Source organism: Miniopterus schreibersii, assembly GCF_964146895.1.
Source record: "Miniopterus schreibersii genome assembly, chromosome: 3".
In the NCBI taxonomy this organism is placed as follows: domain Eukaryota; kingdom Metazoa; phylum Chordata; class Mammalia; order Chiroptera; family Miniopteridae; genus Miniopterus; species Miniopterus schreibersii.
In genome coordinates this window covers 67,651,599-67,677,188 of record NC_138103.1, presented here as the reverse complement: position 1 = coordinate 67,677,188, position 25,590 = coordinate 67,651,599, and the positions used below count along the sequence as shown (strand labels likewise).

Below are 25,590 nucleotides of genomic sequence, written 5' to 3'. Positions count from 1 at the left end.
TTTGCAAAATTAAGCTCTAGGGTACCAAAGAATCAAAATGTATTTAATACTGATATGTACACATTTACAATATTCTGCAAAAACAAGTCAGAAGTGACACTGAGACAAGTTTAACATTTTTAACTCAATCCATTTACCTGTGTACATTAGAGAGGACAGTGGATACCGCAAGCCAAGTGCATCTTCTGTAAAGGAATCGACAAAGTCCTCCAGCATATGAAGCCCAAAATCTTTGCCTCGATATTTCTTTCTTATAAACATTGTATCAAGAACTGGCAGCTGGTAGCTTTGGGTAAGAAATGAGGCACATATGCTCCCTGCAATCATAAAAACAGAAAGCCAACAATTTTTCACATCAGAAGACTATATATGTATATACTTTTAGAAAGCATGAGTTGACAGTTTTTCGGTGGACAAGAAGGGGTGCTATTTCAAAAAGTTCCCTCCATCCCTTTTATGGCTAATCCATCCATCCTGGGACACTGATTTCTGCCACTACAAATTAGCTTTTACTTTTCCAAAATAACAAATGGAATCATACAGTATATTTTCTTAGTGCCTGGTTTCTTTCTCCCAACACAATGAATTTGAAATCTAGTACATGCTATGCCTATCAGTATAGTATGCATGATACGGATTTAACTGAACTGTTTACTTTTTTAAAAAAATTACTTTTATTGTTAAGAATATTACAGATGTGCCCCATTCCCCCACCACTACCTCTTGGCCCACGTTGGCCTGGCTCCTACTATTTGGGTTGTTTCCAATTTGGGTTGTTTCCAATTCTGTCAAGCTGCTTTGACAATCTCTTTTTTAAAAAAATTGTTTAAGGGGGCGTGGGGTGCTATAACAAAACTAACCTAAAGTAACTTCACAGGGTGATCCGATCATAAATTCCAAACTGGACAAGTCATGGTGGATAGTCACACCCCAGGCACATAATTTCTTTAGTGAAAGGTCTATCTTTGCCTTAAGCAAGCCCTGTCCGTTGTTTTTGTTCATCAACATTAATATACTTTTGAAATGCCTCATTTTCAGAGCCCTTGGAAGCCTAACCACCCTCAAGAGAACACATATCTTAACTAACCTATAATCCAATCCCCACCCTGCTCTTCAGGTAATCTTCCTTACATTCCCTCCCTAATTCCAAGTACATAAAAGAAGCTGGAAACTGTCATTCTGGGAAGCATTATTCTCTGTGGAAATCTTGATTCCCAGCACTGTCATCAGTTTGGAAAATAATGCAATAATTAGTAAATAATAATACAAGAATAAACTCTGTTTCATGTACTCACAACTTAAACCTACTTTTGCCCCGCCCTGTACATATTCATTGCAAAAAAACATGCTGATTCTCTTCCTTTGCCTACACCTTAAATATTTAGACTTTGTATAAGGGTCACACAAAGGCAATCAGATAAAGGGCAGAAAAACTTCATGGTACCAGAGATCTTCAGACACGTCAACAGCTGTAGACAATAGCACAATTACCTTGAATAGCAAAACCACAACTGCTACCTTAGGTGAAATTTTCATTACATTAAATTTATTAAATGAAATTAAATTCAGCATTGTACATGATAACAGAATATTTATACTCCCCAAAGTTCCATCTTTGACTACCTTCTCTTCCTATATGCACTTTCTGGGTAATTTCACCTACTCCCAAGGCTTTTACCATTTATCCAAATACTGATGTCCACTAATCTTTAATTTCTATAATGCCTGAGACTTACTCCAAGAATGGAAGACATCATATAAATATGAATATAACAAAGACCACATGATCACCTCAATAGATGAAGAAAAGGCATTTCATGAAATCCAACACCTTTCATGATAATAATACTCAGTATCCTCAAGCTGATAAAGAGATCTATGAAAAACCCACAGCTAACAACACATTTAATGGTGAAAGACTGGATGTTTCCTCTTTAAGATTAGGAACAAAACAAAAATGTTCACTCTCACCACTTTTACTCAACATTGTACTAGAGGACGGGTAATTAGGCAAGAAAAGAAAATAGAAGGCACCAGATTGGAAAGAAAAAAGTAAAATTATGTTTGCAGATGATATGGCCTTATATATAGAAAACCTAAGGAATCCACTAAAAAATTATTAAAACTGATACAGAAGTTTAACAAGGTTGCAGGATCAATATACAAAAATTAATTGTATTTCTATATATCAACAACGAACAATCTGAAAATGAAATTAAGATAACAATTTTATATCTAATAGCATCAACAATAAAATTCCTAGGAACAAATTTAAGGAAAGTGCAAAACTTATAGACTGAAAACTATAAACATTGTTAAAAGAAATTAATGAACATCTAAATAAACGGGAAAACATACCATGTTCATGGATCAGAATACTTAACATTGTTAAGATGTCAACAACACTCCCCAAATTGACCTACAGATTTAAAATCCCTGGGTTTTTTACAGAAATTGAGGTGACCCTAAAACTGATATGGAAATGCTAAGGACTACAACAGGAACTTGGGTTCCTTCTATCTATGGCTTCCCCATCCCCTAGGTCCTCCGAATCCTTTGCAATCGGCAGAAAAATTTAAAAAAGGGATGCATCTTAACCCCTTTGACCCAATGTCATACATATCATTTCTTTAATTACTTTGGGGAGAACTAATCACACAGCCCCCCCCAACTGTGCAAGTGACTAGAAAATATAATCTCCGACTAGGCAGCTGCTGGCCAATGACCAGAATACAGAAAAGGAAGCACAAATATTTGGTGGGCAGCTAGCAGCCTCAGCTAACTTTCCCCTTTCTTTTATCTCCTAACAGACTAACACTTCCTTTTTACCTTAGTTTATGTGCTGCAGAAGTGAGGACACCTCCTTTTTAACTTCTGGAAATCAATGATCACATCTCATCAGGTGGCACCTTTTGCTGGCTGACTCCCTCCACAGTTACATTTGGTTACCTCAGGTTGTTTTCAGTAACTTACTTATATCCTCAAAGCAATATTCACAAACACACATACTTCATACAGTAGTTTTGACTGATCTCATCCATATTTTAAAAATACGGTGACTTCTGTGGCCCACAGAAATATCCCCACCTCCCCCATATGGTACAACTTACATTTCTAACTATGTACTTTCCCTACTTATATGTCCCATAGGCACATTGAACATTACACGCCAAACGGAACTCAAGTATTACCAAATCCACTCTTTCTATATTCCCAATCTTAGCTCACAGCTTTCTACCTAAGCACCCAAGCCAAAACCCTCAAGATTCATCACTGGTTACTCCCTTTCCCTTCTGACACATGGAGTGACTGCAAAAAAAATCTCCCTCAGATGTTTCCTTCTCTATCCCTACTGCCACTTTCCTAACAGAAGTACTTCTTTCACCTGGAGTACTAAAATAGCTCTTTAATTGACTTCAGAATACAGTTTCCCTGCCCACCACAAAACACTACAAATATTATCTCCCTAAAATATTTAACCATGTTACCTCTACATAAAATTCTTTGATAGCTTCCTTGCCAATAAGATAATGTTCCAAAGTTGAGTATGGCATTTAAGACCCTTCACAAGTGAACCGCCATCTTCCCCTCTCCCCATTCCACAATCCTACCCTCTAGTACCACCAGCTTACTCAGGTGGTTTCCCAAATATACTTTCATGACTCTGTGACTTCATTCTTTCACTCATATATTTACTAAGAATGTTCTTTCCCTTCCTCCCTTCTTTGCCTAACATCCTACTTATAAAGGCACTTTTTTAAAAATTGATTTTTAGAGAGAGAAAGAGAGAGATGTGAGAAACATCGGTCAGTTGCCTCCCACAAGCACCCCGACTGGGGATCAAATCCGCAACCTGGGTATGTGCCCTGACTGAGAATTGAACCCACCACCTTTTGGTGCACAGGACGATGCTCCAACTGAGAAAGGTACTATTAAATACCACTTTCGGTGACACCTCCCTCCAGACAAAATTAGCTGCTCCACTCTTCAATGACTACTATTGTCGATGCCTCAAATACAGTGCTTATCAAACTGAATTACGACTAGTTGCTGACTGATTACAGTTTCTGTGTCATCCACATTTTGGTGCTTTGAGGCCTGAAGCAATGACCTCCATCTTTGTGTCTCCACTGCGTATGGAGTCAGCCCTACCTCTCCAATAAACAGAACCCTTACTAGAAAGCACGTGCTTTTATAGGTGGCTAGGACTTCACCTGAAAACACAGTGGCCACCTCATTTCCCAAGGACACATTTCAGGTAGCTACAGTGTAGTGTGGGACTCCCCCATTCCTTTGCTCATTTCCTTTAATAAGTATTATATCTAACCAGACGCAAGGCCCTAAAATATAATGGCAAGCCTTTTCCAACAAAAACATCTGCTATGTTTTGCTTTTAGCTATACTAGCAATCCTTATCATTCTATATCACAGCTTTGTTATTCTTTAAGATCATCTCAGGGCCAGAAATCTGACCTTAATGAACAGGAAGTGAGTGATCTGTCCAAAAAAATAGGGAAGATCAAAGATATAGTGCTCAGTAAAACATAAGCTGACTAGCAAATGAAGGGAAACAGTGCTCCCATTATAAGTCATTTCAAATGGAGATTACAAAAACAGGTCTCCTAGTACTGATCGTAAGTCCCTTCGACAGTGAGTCAACAAACTGATTTATAGTAGTTGATTAGATTGTGCTTCCTCTATATGCTTCTTTGATTGTGCTTTTCCCCAAAATATGGGTCTTCAAATTGGATCAAGGTCGTTTACATTTGGAGCCAAATAATGGACATTTCCAAAATAGCAACTATTAATGGTATCCTCAGCTTTTGTCTTTCTCTCTCCACTTGTTTACACGAAAATGTGATACCTGTTTTATACAGATTTGCATCTTTTCTATTTCCTGACAGAAGGCAAATTTCAGCTTCCACTGAAATAACAATGGGCATTCTTGTTTTATTTTGTTTTGTTTTTCATAAGCTATGAGGGTTTTTTTTAGTTTTCTAGTTAGAACAGCTCTTTTGACAGGTGGATGTGATCACTACAGGTCCCATGAGGATTTATAAAGTTCAGCTAGTTTTGTGAGACATTAATAAGACTCTGGGAATAGTTCCATTTCATAAAATGCTCAGTTTTTAATCAGTTTTACATGAACATTGTTTACAGTACAATAGCCCTATAAGACTCTTTGGGGAATAAGCAATCCTTTGACTGCCTCCCTACTCCAAACACACAAACACATTCTCCATTCTCGAGAAAACAGCACTTTGAAATCGTTTAACTGATATTTTTGGTTTTTAATTCCACATCTCCAAATAACTTACTACTTTTTGATTTTTCCATTTTAGGCACAATCTACCGACTTCCGAGTATGGAAATGACTATTTAGCTGTTACATAAATTCACTCTAATTCCAATTCCACCATAAACATACTTCCTAAATATGCCCCACGCCATTACCCCAATACAGTGATTTGTAATTTGGTCAGATCAATTTTCAGTATTTATACTATGAGTGTATACATTTATATACTTTTGACAACTGAGCCATGTAGTAGGATCATTTATCTTTTCCTGCACTGCTTTTTGATTTGCCTTAATAATGGTTTGTCACTATTACTGACCTCTGATCCCCCAAAGCCTCCTATAACTGTGTAAATCTACTTTGATAGGTTCAAACACATCAGGTATTCCATATTCTTGAATCAATGTTTCAGAGCTTGCTTTCTTTTAATCCTCACCCAAGGATATGTTTTTATTGATTTTTAGGGACAGACAGAGAAACATGGATGTTAGAGAGAAGCATCAATCAGTTGCTTTCCCTACATGCCCCAACCAGGGATCAAACCTGCAATCTTTTGGTGTCTGGGACAACACTCCAATTAACTGAGCTGCCCAGCCAGGCTGTCCCAGAGCTTTCTGACCTGTTACAATCTAGATCAATCTCTAGAAAAGGGTTGTCTAAAACTTCTCTAATGATGAAATTGTATATATATATTCTGTTCAATGTGGTAGCCACTAGTCACATTGTAAGTGGCTACTGAACACATACGAAGTGGCTAGGATAATTGAAAATTTTAATTTTTAATTATACTTAATTTTAATTTTCATTAAATGGCCAATTAAAGCTAGTGGTTACTAATCTGGGCAGAGCTGCTCCAGGACTATTACATAACTATGATATGGGGATATATTTTCCTTAGTTTCCTGATCAGTTATCTTTCTTTCTGGGTTTATCTCCTTATTTTGGTAGAGCATTAACTCTACTTACTAGCTTCCTGAAAAATGGTGGAGATATTTTTTTTTTTAATTAACCATCTAAAAATTTCCTTCTTTTACTCCCATACTTCACTGATAATTTGAGCACTGAATTATACTGGAAATCACTTTCCCTCAGGATCTTAAAGCCACTGTGCCACTTGTGGTATTCAGTGTTACTGCTGAGAAATACAATCTGAGTCTTCATCCTTTGTATACATTTTTCACTTGCTGGAGGTTTACAGTCTTTTCTTTATTTCAGATGTTCTGATAGTTCATAATAATCGATCTCTGTGTGGGTCTATTTTAATTCATCATGATGGATGTTCATTGGGCCCTTTTAAACTGGAAATGCACGTTCCGTAGTTCTGAGATATGTTCTTGGATTATTTCATTGGCGATTTCTTCCCTCCCAGTTTCTGTTTTCTCCTTCTGAAACATCCTTAATGGTCCTTCAGACCATTCCTCTAATTTTTATATTTTCTTTCCTATTTTCCCTCATTTACGGTTTACTGTTGCTTTTTTGCTCTCCTTTCTGATCAATTTCCTCAACTTTGATCTTTTAATACATCATTTAATGAATGTAATAGCTACTCTACTCTCACCTTCCAAAAATTGAGTTTATTGTTTTTGCAGTATCTCTTTCAAAAAGTTTTTATTCTTTTTTGTTTTGATCTCCATCTTTCACACGAGTGGCTTTCCCCAACTAAGCTGTTTATACTTAGGAATGAGATTAAAAAGCACATTAGAAGTTCCGTGTGCGTGGTGGTGGTTGCTGACAATGAGCTTCATGGAGAGATGATGCAGCTAAAACCTTTCCCAGGGCTACCACTAACACTGGTAATTTTCAATTTTTTTTTTCTTGGCCAAGACAAATACCTCAAAGGAAACTTTCTTGCTCATGTAACCATTAAATAATTTTGAAATATCATGTATTCACATATCTTTGGTAACATCTAAAATTTTCACCTTAAGTTTCAATGATTATAAAGGATGTAATTTCTAGCATATTACCAATGTCAACTTTTTAAAAACTTTATTTTAAAAATAATTTTAGACTCATAAAAAGTTGCAAAAATATAGAAAGGGTTGCCATATACCCTTCACCCAGCTTCCCTAATGTTAACATCTCACAGAGCCAAGTACTATTATCAAAACCAGGAAGTCAACACTGATAAAATACTATTAACTAAATTGCATATCTTATACCAATTTCACCAGTTTTTCCACTGATATTCTTTTTCTGTTTCAGGATCTAATCTAGGATCCCATAATGCATTTAATGTCTCCTTAATTTCTGGTTTTTGGTAATTCCTCCATCTTTTCTTGTCTTTCATGATGTTGATACTTTTCGAGATTACTAATCAGTTATATTGTAGAATAACCTTCAATTTGTCTTTGTCTAGTGTTTTCTCATGATAAAATTGAGGTTATGCATTTTGGGCAAAAATACCACAGATACCATGTTATGCCCTTCTGGGGTCCATGATATTAGTATGTCTTATTCCTGGTGATATTAACCATGATGTTTGGTTAACATGATGTCTGCCAGTATTCTCTATGTAAATTTACTATTTTTCCCTTTGCAATTAACCAACAATATTGTCTTAAAGAAAAACAAAATTTATTACATTAACCTTTTAAATGTATCAAATGGACCCTAAAAACTATTATCAATTTTATGACTGTCAGCATGCATTGAATAAACTATTCCTTTACTATTGAACTAATCATTCTTTAACACTCAAAATTCTACACTGTTCCCTTTTCCACCTGAACTATTATTTCTATTATATTTATTCTACAGACTATTATCCTATATAATGTATTTCTATACGTGAAAGTTTACTGATTATCCAATCATTCTCTGTAAAAATATATCTGTATATAAGTATAAAATTTTTAAATTTCTTGTGACCATTAGGTTCCAAGTATCAACCCAAAAGAAATTCTAAATTATCATTGTAGTTAATTTTAGTACATGATGGATCAAAACACAAGTATATTATATATTTGAAAAACTAAGCAGTAAGCAAAAAAGTTAAATTCTACTGAAAATACACCTCTTAATAAAATATAGGGCTTACCTTTTTTTTCACTTATATGTCCATGAATGAATATTACTTACTACCAGAATGAGACAAGGTTCAGCATTAACCCTATTCCTATTTTTTTTTTAATTTTTATAGATAAAAGTGTTTAATAACTGTAAACAAGACCAGAAAACCTTTTGACATAGTGGTGTTGTTACTCAATCTGAGCTCGCTTAGAGTTTTATGTCAGATATCACACAATAACCTAGTGCAAAAAACTATTTTTAATAACCTGACATCTACCTAACCCAAAAAATAAACAAACAATAAGTCCCTCACAGTGATCTCTTACTTCAGGTAAAAAAGAATTTACATAGTTTAAGTTTCACTGTACTATAATAGAATTTAACCTCAGAAACAAAGCCTCCTTTTATATATAAAGCCTATTTTTACGTCCCAACTATTATCCCCATTCACTGTTTTGCTATTTAATTAAAAAATCATAAGTAATAAGTGATTGCATAAGGCTTTCACTCAACTAGAACTTTATTTAATAAAGAGTTCTTTTTCTGATATGTATGTAGGAAGTACTTCTATCACAAAGTGTTTTAGTATTTGTTTTGGACAGTTTTTCCAAAACATTTTATGTTTGGGTTTCCTTTGTGTTAAAAAAATGTGCATTTCCAGATTAAATTAAATGGTTACTGATCCAAAGGCTAGTATAAGCACACCTAATTCCACTATCATCTGGTAGGGGAAAGCCAGAGCGTAAAGTGAGAACAAAAATAGTAAGGATGTAAAGCAATTAGCAGAGAGGTGTCAAAGGTACTAAAAGTGGTAGAAAAGTAGCACTTGGAAGCTCCAAGATATAAAATTGAGTTAACAACCAGAACAAACAAAAATAAAGGTCAGGTCTCAGAGGAGAGGAGGAACCCCAAATGTACATAAAATGAAGAGGAACACACTCCTGGAATCAAATGCTGATCATCAATACTAGAAGGGGAACGCTATGCCCTTTAACTGTGGGTCTTTCGTCTAAAGCAAGCTCTAAACAAAAAAGTGAAAAAAGTAATATGTGCTCGAAATATCTATGAGCTAATTTCAGATAGGAAACTCCCCTGGAGCCAGAGTGAAAAGTGAAAAGCTGCCATTCCCATAAAAATTATCTTGCATAAATTAAAGCATAAAGAAATTAAACCACACCTCAGCCCCAAACTTGCTAAAACGTTTTAAAACAACGTGATGCCTTTTATGCAATGCAGTAGCAAGCTTCCATTTAACAAACAGTATTATTCTGTCCTTGTATAATGATCTCTTTCTGGAGTTACATGAATCATTGATTTTATTTCAAATTTATAGAAGAATAAAACAGAATATTAAAGGAGAACCAAAGTATTTACTAAACAACAAAACCATTTTAAACTCTAGGTCACAGTTTTTTATTGTTGAGAAAAAGTGGCCTTACTTTTACTGACTGTGTGCATAACCTCATCATAAATGGTTACCAATTATGTGATTAAGATACCGGTCACAACTGTTCAAATCAGCGGTGAATTCCATATGACCTTTACACTGGATCTGACCAGAAGAGCTAAGTTTGGAAGGTTTGAAATGCAAAAAAGACAGAAAAATGTGAGTGTTCTCAGTCAGAGAAAGGTCTTTTGGTCAAGGTACAGAACAAGGTCAACTTTGTTATTTGGTAATTTGTATACATGGAGTAAGCAGGTTAGATCTTTCTGGCTCCAGTACATCTAGACAGCAAGTGAGCAGGAAAACAGGTCAAACAAGATGAAGCTACACTGGTCTCTTAGGAGTAGGGTATAGTTGAGTCTTAGGATCAGAAATACAAACTTTAGAAGATTTCACAATTTCAAAAGCTGTTTTTCATGGTAATTAGCAAAGCTGCTAATTATTAATATGTCAAGCTAAATCTGCGGCACTAAGCAGAAAGGGGTATGCACTTGGATCCACAGCTAAACAAGAGTTTAAAGGGAGCCAGAAATAGTGGTAACAGCAGAATCACAGTAAACGACCTTTAAATAAAGGGAAGAACATGGGAAAAGATGGACAAATTTGAGGCTCAATCAAAATATTCTCCCCCAAAGTACTAAGTAAAATCACTTCAATTTATACTCGAGATTCATTTAAAAGGGATACTGATACAGTTGGGGTCTGAAAAGGGGGTTTCCATCACACACAGTTGAAATAACATTTAGACTCACCTGTAGGCTTAACTGAGTAAAACCCAATGGCCTCTCCTTTTTTCCATAGAATCTTAGCATAATCAGTACTGCTATGACACAGGAACGGGATCTCACTTCTCTCCATTTCCTGTTTTCTATAAATAATTCGATTCAGAACATACAGGACCACTCTCTCTCCAAGAGTTCTCACCTACAAAAAGAGTCGAACACCAGGCACAACAGTTACAATAGGCACCAACTGAGAGGTGCTATTTACCGCACTCCCTTCGTCCTACCCACACTGGCATTCAGAGCACTCTGAATACATTCAAGATGATTTGTGAAACATTTCATCATCACAGAGATAAAGCTAATCATCCATGCCAATAACAATCCATTTCTATGCACACATATTATGGATGAATACTGCCTCAGCAAAATTCTAAAACAGGCAAAACGAGTTTCCAGTGCACCAATCCCCAGCATCTCCTCTTTAGCATTCAGCGTTTTCTTTCTGCTTCCAGCTGCCCTGAGCAGGTCTCAACCACCTTAACTGCCGCCTCCACCACCTCTACTGTTTCAACTCTTTTTCACCCAGTTCAGCCTCCACATTAAAAAGAAAAAAAGGAAAAAAGGCTTCATGTTATCCCCTGAAGGCATTAAGACCAATTACCTTATTTGATGAGCAAAGCTGTAATAATGCTCCTGGGGAAGGAATCTTCTCTTTTCCAGGTAAAATGTTCATTTAACAGTTGTGTTTTTGTTGTCTAACTATAAGGAATACCCACCCCCTTGGCCACACGCACACATATATACTCCTCAGCCGGGCAAGTGATGACAGTGGCACCAGGGAAGTCTAGTGAAAACATACCTGGGGTAATCACAGAATGGAAACTGAGCCGCACTTCTTACGTGCAGGGCTACATGATCACAGGGCCCCCCTTACCAACTTTCTGACATCAAACAGTAGGGTTTTCCCCAACAGCCATCTTTCACTGCTAAAAACAAGAGTTCTATCCATAGACTCCTTAAAGAGAAACAAGAGTGCCCTCTAATTAGCTAAGTGGAGAGAGAAAGCATTACCCATACACACACTATTCTCAAAAACATCCCTAGTAGATCTCCAATACTAAACAACACATGAAATGACAAAGCTCGTTGGCTTTTAAGGCAACCCATTCCTCCCCTGAACAGCTCTGATCAGCATAAAATTCTTCCTCATACTGAGCAAAAATCTATTTCCCAAAGATATGCTTTGCTATTCTGGAGCCACAAGGCCTACAAATATCTGAAGAGAACCATAATATTCCCCTGAATTTCATACCAATGCTAAATAATTGAAAGACTAATCTAATGCAATTTGGGGTACTTTTGCCATTCCAGTCTCCATCTTTGAAATTGTTCCAGATCCCTAATATCTGTCTTCATGATGGCATGCAGATAATTACAGATATAAACATTGAAGATATTGCTAAGACAATGGGGCTTTTCTGCATAAACTTGAGGTTTTTAAATAAGCTTTCTTGCTAACCTTTTACTTCTAATTAACTCATGCCCACTCTTTTTCATATGTGCTGCTCTTTCAGTTTGCTCTTCATGGATACGTGGTGCAGTCAATTTTTTTAGCCTGTGGGCACTACTTTACATTTATCCCTATTTATTTTCATCTTGTTAGATCCTTCCTTTTTGTTTCTTAATTCTGCCTTTCACAGGCTGGTTCTTCCATTCAGCACTGTGGCATGCAGAATTGACACATCTTCTTCTAAGTTTATGAAATGGTGACCAGGGCAGAAAAAAGAGAAAGTTTTGCAGTATGTTGCTGAGAACCTCCCAACATGGCCCTGCTGATAAGCAAGTTTCCTGGTCAGTGTCTCCTAGAGACAGAGAACCTAAGCGACCACACACAGAGAGAACTAGCTTTTTCTCTACCTAACAAGAAAATCAGAAGCTAAAGTTGCTATGGGTGACTACAGTTCAAGTAACCCATAAGCATTCATTCTTCCTCACCCAACTCTCACACACCTTTAGAACAATGAAACTCTAAGGGTTTAATATAACCTGGTTATAATAAAATGGAGAAGAGCTCAGTAACTTCAAAAACTATCACTGTCTATGAGAAACATACTTGTGAGATGGCCAAGAAAGGCTTAAAATTATAGGATCTTATTACCTGCTTAAGCCCCTCTCTAGAAGGGACAGATGTTTTCACAATATCATCAATAGCCCACCACTGATCAGCAAGGTAAAATGCCACAGCTAAAACAGAATAAATGATAATATTAACATTTAAGTCTTAAGTCTTCAAGTACGTAACATTACCATTTTGTAAGGTTTTATACAGATACCCTTAAGTATACCCATACTTTTATAATACAACGTCGCCCCATTTATACCATTTTTATTTCACTAATTAAACATTTAATTGTAAGCAATTAAGAATTATATTTCCCTAAATTTATAGTTTGAAACAGTTTTCTTTTTTTAAATTCCTTCATGTAGTTACCATTTAACAAATTTCTAATTGTTTGGAGAAAAACTCCTCAGTCTTAAAGATTAAGCAAAAAAGAGACCTGTGAGTGAGTCCTCAGGTGAAAAAAGAGCAAGAATTTTCTGGGTCTGGTCTCCACCATAAAGAGGTACAAAGCCTACATTTGACAGGCTAATGGGGATCTGAAATGAAAATTAATTAAAAATTAATGAAGAGTATGTTAAGAAAATATAGGACAAAAACACCATGATGCTACCAAAATATTAACTTTTCCTCCATTAATGCTAATTATGTAACTTCATTTCATAGAGATATTTCTAGTCTAAAAAAAAGTAAATCAAAATTCCCTTTTGCAGGAAGATTATTATCTTGGAAAAATGAAAGTTTAAGGAGCCACAAGTCTAAATAAAAATGAAACAATGATATGATCCATAAAGTCATTAAAACAACTATAGTTTTCATCTGTTATTTAGACTATTAGAGGGGAAGGGGATTCTAATTTCTAGTAAAAGATACCAGACAGGTAAATTTTTTTCCTATCTTTTGGAGATACATACAATACTTTAAAATTTTTCTGCTTCATCAATCCAACACTAATCCCTCATTTACAGGCAATATTGCAATTCAGAGAATTATAAAATACTGGTACTAGAGGAAACTTCAAGAATCCTTTACATCAACATAATTTTCCAGAAGAAAAATCTAAGGCCTAGAGGTCGGAGAATTTGCATACCATCAAGTTCACAGTGGAATTCTCATGATTCCAATTCTAAGGATGTATTACAAGATACCACAGCTTTCTAATTTGAAAGTTTCATTTTAATATTTTAGAAAAGGGAAGGTCTGTGACACAAAATTGTGTAATTTAGTGATTTGCTGATTTTTTATTAAAAAAAAAATTCTAATATCACAAATTCCAAATCTAAAGAAAATTTAACTGAGTTAGCTCAAATATGGTAACCAGTCTTAGGAAAATTGGTAAACTACTTAATTCTAAAGGCACAACACAAATATTAAGCAATAACCTGTAGCATTTCTTTTTAAAACCTGATCATGCTACTATACTGTACTAACCAATCAGAATTTTTATCCATTTCACTGATGTCTTCTGACACAAATTTCAAAAGTGTTACTTAACACTTTAAAATGATAAAAAATAGCCCGGCCGGGCGTGGCTCAGTGGTTGAGCATTGACCTAGGATCCAGGCGACAGGGGTTCAATTCCCGGTCAGGGCATATGCCCGTATTGCGGGCTGCAGCCGATCAATGACTCTCTCATCATTGATGTTTCTATCTCTCTCTCTCCCTCTCCTTTCCTCTCTCTGAAATCAATATATATTTTAAATAAATAAATAAATAAAATAAAATGATAAAAAATAAAAGGGTACTCATTCTATGTATAAACTCAACTGAAAAGACTAATAAAAATCACCACAGAACACCTTACCGTAATATTGAGAAGAGAAAAACGCTCAGGATTTTCAGGGTCCCCACACCTTAGGTCTGACATATAATCTTCGGCAGAATTTTCCAATTCCTCGTGACTGCAATTATCCAGCATGTCCACAGGGAATGCCATCCTCTTGAAGAAACAACATGGGACAAGATGTTTCAGAATATGAAATGCTAGCTTCCTTTTCTCATCAAAAAACTTTTTATAGTAATGTTTCAACATTTCATTGTAGAGAGCTCTTTTTCACTATGCCAAGCCAGGCTACAACTTGGCTTGCTAACTTAATATATGTCAAAAAGAAAACTTTTAAATATTATTCATTTGAGTTAAAAAGAAAACAGGAATTAATGGTAATTCTTTAAATGATATAAATATACTTATACAGGTATAGAATTTACATATAAACACACACAAAGATATATACACATATACCTGTTAACATTACAAGTCATTATAAAAGGGGAGAAGGAAACTTTTTGGAATAGAAATGTTCTATAACTGCACTGTAGTGATGGTTGCTACACCATACAAATTTACTTTAAAAACATCATTGAATTGTACAGTTGCAATGAGTAAATGTTATATATGTAAATTACCTCTCTCATAAATGGAGCTGTTCTAAAAAAAACAAAAACCAGCACCTTAATGGGAAAACACTAAACATTTTCCCACTGAAGTCAGGAAAATGACTCCACCTTGTATAACATTATATAGGTACTCACCAGTACAATTAACCTAGAGGCATAACACTTGGGTATGGGTGTATGTGGAACTATCTCTACCCCAATTGCAAATAATATATGTAATTGAAAACCCCAAAAGAATCAATGGGAAAACTATTCCAAACAAGACAATGTAGTAAAACAGCAGGATATAGTTACACACAGAAATCAAACCCTCATATGTACAATAATAACCAGCAAAAGAAATCATGAATGAAAAAAATGAAGTAAAAGTAGAAAAGAAGACCCCATTTACAACTGCAAAAATAAAGGGCTTAAAATTAACAAAATAAACAATACAAACCCTATATAAGGAATACGACATTCCTGAAAGAAGGGAACAGGAAAGACAAACCACATTCTAGGAAAGGAAGGTTCAACATCATAAAAACAGCAGTACTCCCTAAAATGATCTACTAATTTAATGCAATGCTAATGAAAATACCTTTAGGGTTTTATTTTTTTTCCCCCCAAAGAAAAACAAGGTGATTGTAAAATTAATTTGAAAGAATAAATAGAAGAAAAGCTAGAAAAATCCTAAAAAGACAGAGCAATGACTGGAGAAAGATACGAGTCCTGTCAGATATTAAAACATGTTACTGCCTGGCCGGCATGGCTCAGCGTCTGAGCATCGATCCTAGGACCCAGGAGATCGCGATTCGATTCCCAGTCAGGGCACATGCTCGGGTTGCGGGCTCGATCCTCGGGGGGATCGTGCAGGAGGCAGCCGATCAATGACTCCCTCATCACTGTTTCTCTCTCTCTCTCCCTCTCCCTTCCTCTCTGAAATCAATAAATATATACACATAAAAAGAAAAACAAACATGTTACTAAACTGTAACTAAATGTGATACAGGTATAGGAATGAACATACCAATGGAACAAGATACAGAAACAGACCCTAATGCCATGTAAACTGAGTATATGATTAAGGAGCTATCTCCATTAAGTGGAGAAAGGACTTTATAATAGACAGTATTGTTTCATTGGTCTGTACTACAATGTTTAAATGGGACATTAATTTTGCCCATTTGTGAGCTTCTTATATCTGATACCATCTATTTTGTCAACTCTTTTCACTCAACCTTATTTGTGAGAAACACAAGTGTTGCGTCCATCAGTTAATGTTTTTTTAATTGCTGTGGTACTCATTCCATCACATACAAATACAATTTACTTATCCATTCTACAGCTAATGGGCATTTGCGCTGTTTTGAGCATTCCTGCTTGAGTATTTTGGTGAATATATATAAATAATCAATGGTGTTAGGTCTGCATACCCACACTAACCCATCTATCTAAAAGTAAGTGAGACAGACACATGCATCTGGATGTGATGAACAAGAAAAACCTGATCCAAATCTAATCAAGCCATTGGACAAACGTGAAATGACACCTTAAGTACGCAGCCAGTCAAATTTAGAATAACCCAGTTTCTTCAATAAATATACAGCATGGAGTTTAAAGAAAAGAGTGGAAACTAATGAACCTTAAGACACTTAAGCCCTGGCAGGTGTATCCAACGGTTAGCACGCCGGCCTGTGCACAGATGGGTCTGGGGTTTGATTCCCAGTCAAGGGCATGTACCTGGGTTGTTGGTTTGCTCCCTGACTCCGGCTGGGGCACAGTGGGGCCCGTCAACGTGCATCTCTCACATGATGCTTCTCCCTCTTTCTCTCCCCCCTCCCCCCACTCCCCTTCCCTCTCCTTCATTCTCTCAGAAAACAATAGAAAAAATATCCTCAGGTGAAGATTAAAAACAAACCAAAAAAAACCACTTAAGAGACATAGCAATGAGATGCATTGTGGGGGATTCTGATTTGTGTACTCTTGAAGATTTCCATGATAAAAAGGAACTGGAGAGTATTATGCTGAGCAAAATAAGCCAGTCAGAGAAAGACAACTATCACATGATCTCACTTATGTGTGGAATCTAATGAACAAAATAAACTGAGAAACAAAATAGATCCAGAGGCATGGACGCATGGAACAGACTGACCAATCTGAGAGGGAAGGAGGGGGCGGGTGGCCGGGGAGAGATCAACCAAAGAACTTCCAGGCGTATGTGCATAACCCGTGGGCACAGACAACATTGAGGTGAAGGCCTGGGAGGCGGGGTGGATGGGGCAAATGGGGGGGAAAGGGGACATCTGTAATACTTTTAACAATAAAGATGTATTTTTAAAAGGACTTAAATAAAAAATAAACATATGATCACCCTAGCCGGTCTGGCTCAGTGATTAGAGCATCGACCTGCGGACCGAAGGGTCCCGGGTTCAATTCCAGCCACGGGCATGTACCTCTCGGCTGCAGGCTCGATCCCTGGTTAGGGCTTGTGCGGGAGGCAAGCAATCAATGTGTCTCTCACATCCATGTTTCTCCCTCTCTCTCTGCCCCTTCCACTCTTTGAAAAGCAATGGGAAAAATATTCTCTGGTGAGGATTAAAAACATAAAAATAAAAATAAACATACGATCTATACCAAAATCTACGCTACTAGTTCTTAAAGAAGACATAAAACTAGCATAGGTTATTTTGTTGTAAAACTTCCCTACTTCATATTTACCCAAAATAAAAACCGCAGGGCCCAACTACTATATTTGTCAATAACCTCTTCAATTTTGACTTAAAAAATAATAAAGGGAAAAGGCAGAAGAAAAACAGTTGAGAAAATAAAAATTTATTTGTCTCTGAAGTCATTCTTCAGAGAAGAATTTTGTCACATCTATTTTATCACAACAAATGTATTAGTAGGCAAGAAACTGAAAACCTAATGAAAATATGAGATCAACATGTAAAAGTCAGGACAGACATATACTAACAGTTATATATAGTTAAATATAAATTTTTTTAAATAAATTTTTATTTATTTTTTAATACTCACCCGAAGGTATGTTTTTATTGATTTTTAGTAAGGGTAAGGGGGAGAGAGAGAGAGAAATATCGATGTGTGAGAGAAACGCTGATCAGTTGATCAGTGGCCTCCCGTAGGAGCTCCAACCAGGGATTGAACCCACAACCTAGGCATGCACCCTGACCAGAAATCGAGCCCAAAACCTTTTGGTGTACAGGACGACGCTCCAACCAACTGAGCCACCCAGCCAGCGCTAAAAATATTTTTCTGAATTTTGAAGATACGATGATAATGAGAAACTTATTTTTTATCATCATCTGAAATCCTGGTCGTAAGGACTTTAAAACCTGGTGTACATGATTGGGAGTCTAATTTTATACAAATATGTATTTTTTAATCAAATTGATTTTTTAAATTTTTAAAATCAAAACCTAGAAATAGAATACACAAAAATATCCTATCTGTTAGTAAACATAAATGTCTAAATAAAAGGAGAAAGCAAGAAAAATTTGTGAAACATTTATAAAAGCAATGCTATGGGATTTCCAGCCAATTATAAAACAGAAAAAAAAAACTGTGACTTTCAAGAGAGAGCAACCAGAAGCTTACATAAATTAAGATGTTATAGTTAGAAAAGTATCAAAATAAAACAGTAGCTCTATTGAAAGGAAGCTTATTTGTTATTTTGGGCAAATCTTTGTATCTCTATCAAAGTCAATATGCAAAAGCAAACTAAAGAAATAGAACATTATGTTCTCAAGTCAGATCTAAAACAATTCTAATGAAGATTAAAATTTTAGATGAAACCAAATACACAAAACAAATGGTCAACAGCAGATGGGAGAAAAAGCATAATTAGGACACTAGTTAAGAGAATGTATTAACTGTTTTCCTCTCTTATAGACAAGATCTCAGCTTTGTGTGTAAGTAAAATATTAAGATCATTTAATATACCCTACCACTGACTAGATGAAGCTCAAGAAGGATTAGTATCACAGTATTTTCCTTAAACCAACTCAAAAGATTCTCCTGAATATTAGCTACCAAAACAAGGTATGAATGAAACACATTTAAAAATTTCATTTGCTGAGAGTAATCACAACCTAAAGGATGAGATGTAGATTAATACATGACGACTGATGCCAAAAACGTGGTCCACAGAAGCACTGTTGATTACAATCACACAGAAATAACACAGCATTCTAGGCAAGGGACACAGAAGGGAAAAGAGCCTGATACATAGCAAATGGATGGGTGACTCTCACCTACTGTTACACAGTCCTTAGATTTTAAATACTGCCATGTTTAAATACCATTTTTTTTAGTCTTACTTATTATTTTTAGTTTTATTCATATTGCATAAAGAACCCAAAAGTATAGCCCAGAATAAGAGAATTATAGGGTAGTGAGTAGTCTTAGAGGTCATAGCTTCTTACCTAATACTCTTTAGCTATATCTGGCCCATCCTGCTAGTGAGTGGCAGTGTGGAGACTGGAACACGGGCCAGGTCTCACTAAGCCATTGATCTTGCCTCTATCCTAGTGTTGGCTGAACTTCAATTATCTGATACCACCTTCAAAATTTTTTCCAGTGTGTCTATATCACTACTTAATATTTTTCTCAATTCACTTTTTTAAACACACACCTCTCATCCCATTTCCTACTCCCTCCCCTTTTAATCTGGTAAAATATACACAAAAAATTTACCATTTTAACCCTTTCTATGTTTACAATTCAGTGGCAATAAGTACATTCACACTGTTGTACAACCTTCCCCACCTCCCTTTCCAGAACTATGAACCCACTAAACAATAATTCCCCATTCCTGTTCCCTCAGTCCCTGATAACCACCATTCTACTTTCTGCCTCTATGAATTTGACTATTCTAGGAACCTCATAAGTGCAATCACAATAATTGTCTTTCTGTGTCTGGCTTATTTCACTTAACATAATGGTTTCAAGCTTCATCCATGTTGCAGCCTGTATCAGAATCTCAACTCGCTTTTTTAGAAACATTTCATTCACTTTAAACTATAAAACCTATGAAACCACCAATTTGAAATATTAGATTATACATTTTTAAAATCAGCATTATGATTTCTAAGTATCATCATTTAAATGTTCACCTGAATGCTAATTAAAAAACCTCTCCTAAATCACCAGTAGTATATAGTACACTTTAGAAAACACTGTACTATCCATATGGGATTGTACCATAGGATGGCACTACTACAGATCAAAGGCAGAGACTAAATTAATTGAAGTGTAAAACAAAAATTCATTATCTTTCATTCTTAAACCTTCTTAGATTGAGGTTTTTCAATAGAAAAATAATCACTTCTAGGTTTTTTTTATTATTAGTCAGAGATTATTCATATATATGTATATATCTATATATATAATGCAAAATGAAACCAAATCTAGTGTTCCTGAATTACGACCATTTAAATACTCTGAAATTTGAATAAAGAGCATTCCTGGGGGCGGGGGGGGGGGGGGCGGGGACGACTTCACTTAGTTAGAAGTTGTGGTTTCTGAACACAGTTTAAAGCCAGTGGCCCCAGCAGGGCAGCTCAACTGGCTAGAGCGTCCTCCCACACACCAAGCAGGGTGCAGGTTTGTTTCCAGGCCAGGGCACCTGCCTAGATTTCCAGTTCTATCCCATGTGGGAGGCAACCAATTAATGTCTCCCTCTCTCTCTCTCTTTCTCTCTCCCTCCCTTTCTCCCCACCCCCCACCCCAGTCCACCCATCCATCAGTCCATCCATCATTCCCTCCCTTTCTCTCACTCTAAAATCAATAAACATATCCTTGGGTGGGGATTAAAAAATAAATAAAGACAACTATAGCATCATAGTTTCACATGAAATGTAAAAACATTTCCCTAATCTCAAGGTTCAGGCATACACAGATACCCCTTCTAAAATATTTTTTACAATCTGTCCTTAAATCTTTTGTTACTAGTCACTCGCAATGCTCAATTTTATTGGCTAGTCACCTATTCGTATTTAAAGAAAGATGAAAGAACTAGAAATTACTATAACTCAGTAACAGGAGGAGTGACTATATAGCAGACTTTAAAGAGATTGTTGCATATACTATATATTGAAGTACATCTATCTGCTGTATTCTACAGATGAAGCAGAGCTTTACAGATAAAAAAGACTTGGCCAACGTCATACCACTAGTGGGGCTGGAAGAGTATGAATCCAAACAACCCAATATACCTTCCAATATAATTATTTTACTCAATTTGCAAAATCAAATATCACAGTATTTATCATGGTGTAATTAAATTTTCTTTCATAAGATATGGTAAGAATCACCTTGTTATTGAGTATTCTATTCACACATTACACCAAAAAGAGCATTAAAATTGTAATTCTATGACATTGGTTCCTGGGTCAGTTCTGCTACTAAGGATCTCTTTGACCCTGACCCTTTTTAGGCTCCTGTACTCTCATTGGTAATGTGACAAAACTGGACAAGATAATCCTAAGGAACTTTCCACCTCTAAATACTAACAATTGTTTATTTTTAAAAAATACTGGTTAACTCAAGAGTGCGTAATTAGCCCTGTGGTGGTTCTGCTACAGTTTAGAGGCCAGTTAAAAGGGTGGTAAGGTTCTGGAGAAAAATTAGGTTGCTATGATAAACCACTCACATCTCCCCATTTTTTATTGTTTTTTTAAGCTTGTGTTCTATGTTACATAACTGTAATGCTGTCAGGTCAAATTTTGTCAAGCACTTTATGCTCTGCCCATGAGATAAACCATGGCCTGACTAGATTCTACATGGGTGAGAAAGCTTAATGTTGCCTTCAGTGAACTGGCTCATCAACAAATGTTCACAGAATGGACAGTGAAGTGTAAAAAGTGTCCAAATTAATTTATAAATTAGGCAAAGGGTATGCTCATTAACCCTGGCTAACTTGTACAAAAACATACTCAGACCTCTTCCTTATGTAAGAGCTCTAAGATGCCCATCAGCTATTTTACATTCATCTTTTAATAATTTCCCTTTTCCTGAAAAATTATGTCACTATTTGAAAGAATGACTACTCTTAACAATATAAAAAAGTTAGAAAAAATAATTCCTGTTATTGTGATTTATTCCCTACTTAATATTAATTACTAGATGTCAACTATACTCCAAAAAGGGGGAACATATTTTATAAGTTCAGTTCCTAAATTATTTCAGGATTCTTATAGGTTATTGCTATTATTTAGGGGTTTTAGGGGAAAGGGAAAATTTCAAAAATATGAATAATTTAGAGCTGAGAAAATTCTTAGAGAACAAATAATTATCTCAACCAACCCAAGTCAGCATGCTACCTCTCCTGACTGTCTCCCCAACACTGAAAAAAGGTTAGGTGTCCTGGCAACATAGCTGTCAATGCTCTCAACCTTGTACACAAAAAGCCTTATTATGATTCCTCTCTAGGTTCTTCCCTCTTTTCTCCCTAACATCATTTCCTTCCTTAACTAACCTAGCTCCTGTGCTGCACAGCTCAACTGATCTATCTTACTTACCTTCTCAGCCCTCCAGCCCTCCTGTCCTACACAAAGCCCTAAATCCTAGATTAATCCTCCTCTGTACTTACAGCTGAGTTTTTAGTACAACAAAAATGAAACCACTGAACAGACTGTTCCAGTGATCAAATCTCAGGTGGGCTCAACACTGCTCAGCAATCCTTGTCAGTCTTCTGGGAAATGAAAAAGATTTGATTGCATATGGTTACGGACTACCTACAAGTTCATGGGTAGGGGAGCAAAAAGCTAAGTGCGGTTCCCATCTGCTGCCTGTTTTTACTCCAAGTAGAAGTCAAAATCATCTTTTGAAGTCACAATCACTGAGCCGACAGTGGTACACGTACTTCATGGCCCAGATCACTGAACACGGTTTATAATCTCACAGAAGCAGTTTACAAACTCGTGAAAGCCAAACTAAGATCCTTAAAGGGAATCCTACTTGAGTAGCAAATAAAGTCCCAACTCTTCAGTCTGTATTCCTGGCCTTTTTTAAAAAATTGAATTTATTGGGGTGACACTGGTGTGTAAAGCCATACTGTTTTCCTGGCCTTTTATGTTCTGTCCTCAATTTATTTTCCTAGCATCCCTTCCACTACTTCTCTTTATATACTTCTCTTAATTCTCTTGGTAAATCTAACTACTTGCCATTCTCGGCATGCTTTCTGGCTTCCATTTAGCATCTTTTTTTTTAGAGGGCCTTTCCCTCTATCTCTGCCTGTTGAAGGACCGTCTATTGCTTTTCATCTAGCAGCAGACCTTTACATGTCTTTCATCTGTGGACGGTCTTCCTCCTGGCAATAGTGTGTGATTTTATTTATTTTTTCCATCACCATTTATCCCCCCTATACCCTCTTCCACCTCCCCCACCTCCCATCACCACACTGTTGTCTAAGACCATGAATTCTTTCTTTTTTTTCTTTTTTGCTCACTCCACCACCCCCAACACCTCCTAAATGGGATTCTTCCCTTATCATTACATTGATATTATTATTCTTCAGGCCTCCAATAACCTCTCAACTCCCTAATTCAATGGACTCTTTTCATTCCCACTCCTCTCAATGTTACAGCAGCCCAGACCCAACTGACCACTTTCTACTGCTTAAAAGTTCCTCTCCTTCCTGGGAAAACACTCTCTCCCAATTCTACTTCTTAGTTTCTTTCCCTCCTCAGTTTTTTTCATCAACTGAACCCTCTCCTCTGCACAACCCATACATGTAGGGTTCTCCCCACCCATGCAACCTGATACTTTTTAAAAAATGGAATTTACTAAATGAATTTGTTCCCTATTCACATTTATAAAAATCTTTGTGCATTTACATTTTATGGAATGTTTAACATTTTAATCCACAATACTTCACTAAACTATAAATCCCATGATAGTGGGGTGTACTTGTTTTTGTGCCCCATAACATACAACAGACATTCGGTGCTTGAATTAATGAAAGCTATCTTTTGTGTAGCCTAAAACTAACATATCACTGGAGCAGGAAGTAACTAAACTGGTATTCTTTTTTCAAAAAAAAGTATATGGTAAATCACAATCTTTCTGGCTCAAAGAATAGGTTGGGCTAGGTGAGTAGATCCCTCCTACAGAGCAGATAAACCTGGTATAAAATCTCAGATAGCAGCTCTAAAATCCAATGAGTCTAATAATTCTTTGATATCTTTAGCAAATTATCAGCTTTTCCCTGATTCTTTTTAAATCATCATATCTTTTCCTTAATAAATTCAACCTTGAGTGATTTCATTGTTATTGTCATAGAGGACTGTGAAATACCTTCACTACCAATGAAGCATACCAAATTTAGAACTTTAATTTCAGGGTTAAATATACAAAGGATCAGAAGCCTAATGGTATGTGAAAAGAAAATCACCTTAAACGCAATAGTCGTGCAACTCCTTTTTTTCAATTTAGAATCAGAAAATCTTAGAAATGGAAAAGAACATGAAAGTTTTGTTTACCTTCTTACCCAACCAACAGTCCCTTCTACAGAATCCTTGATATTTTTCAAACCTCTGCCCAAATATTCAATCCTCTTATGTTCTCATTACCTTTAAAAAGTAAATCTTTTTGCATTTTTAAGCAGATGACTGAACATAACATACATAAGGCTTTAAAGGGGTTTGTTAGGTGGGAGCTAATGGATAAAAACATTAGATCTTTTTTCTTTTCAACTTCTCAACCACTGATAAAATAATACTCAAAATCTCAAGCTATGTTAAAGATTAAAAAAACACCAAGATCGCCCAGCCAGGCGTGGCTCAGGGGTTGAGCGTTGACCTAGGATCCAGGCGATCGGGGTTCGATTCCTGGTCAGGGCACATGCCTGGTTGCAGGCTTGATCAATGACTCTCTCATCATTGATGTTTCTCTCTCTCTCCCCCTCTCCTTTCCTCTCTCTGAAATCAATAAACACATATTTAAAAAAAAAACACCAAAAAAAAAACACACCAAGATCACTTCAAAACTCAATTAAATACAACAGTACCAATTCTAAGAACCTCTCTGATGTGTATATTAACATAATCAATGTAAACGTGTAGCAATTCTGTTTGGCTCAGCCGTGAGCTTGATGGAAAAAACAATCTCGTTCCCCATGGACTAGGATAGGTCCCTAGCAGACTATCTTTGCTCACTTAAATTCCGTAAAACAAGACTCCTCTCTCAATATCCAAGGTCTCTTTCATCTCCATAATTCTCCCCAGAGAACAGGTCATTAATGAGAGGCATAACATTGCTGTGAGGGATGGTGCATGATATGGAATCACTTGTGTGTAGAGAGAATTCATGGGAAAGTCAACTAATCAGAAAAAAAGGTTTACAGTAATTTAATAAGGAGGGTGACATTGAAATTTACTCTCAAAAGCAACTAATTACAAAATATTTTGTTTTCTCCAAATCAGTTAGGCCCTTTGTTTGATGTCTGTTGTACCTTTGCTAGAGAAATGATACAAGTAATTGATAATGATTCCAATCCTATTTCAAAGGTCAGACTAACTGGGAACTTTTTAGAACCTAAAATCCACAGGTAAAGCATTTTAGGTAATAATCACTCAGGCAGCAGGATGCTGCT

At 36.2% G+C, this 25,590-nt stretch overlaps 1 protein-coding gene across 6 annotated transcripts in view; it reads right to left on the bottom strand.

Moving 5' to 3' along the window:
• The window catches only part of FAM169A (family with sequence similarity 169 member A), a 46,538-nt gene that overhangs the window by 19,292 nt on the left and 1,656 nt on the right, over nucleotides 1-25,590 (bottom strand). For 5 of the 6 annotated variants that reach the window (XM_081133344.1, XM_081133343.1, XM_081133342.1 and 2 more), the window contains exons 2-6: nucleotides 14,404-14,538; nucleotides 13,039-13,138; nucleotides 12,639-12,724; nucleotides 10,508-10,679; nucleotides 138-317 (exon numbers count right to left, since the gene is read on the bottom strand). In XM_081133344.1, coding sequence (XP_080989470.1) covers nucleotides 138-317; nucleotides 10,508-10,679; nucleotides 12,639-12,724; nucleotides 13,039-13,138; nucleotides 14,404-14,535 — 670 coding nt within the window. In that variant the 5' untranslated portion in view covers nucleotides 14,536-14,538. Of the gene's footprint in view, nucleotides 1-137; nucleotides 318-10,507; nucleotides 10,680-12,638; nucleotides 12,725-13,038; nucleotides 13,139-14,403; nucleotides 14,539-25,590 lie in introns of those variants that run through there. The other variant, XM_081133346.1, reaches the window with a different exon arrangement.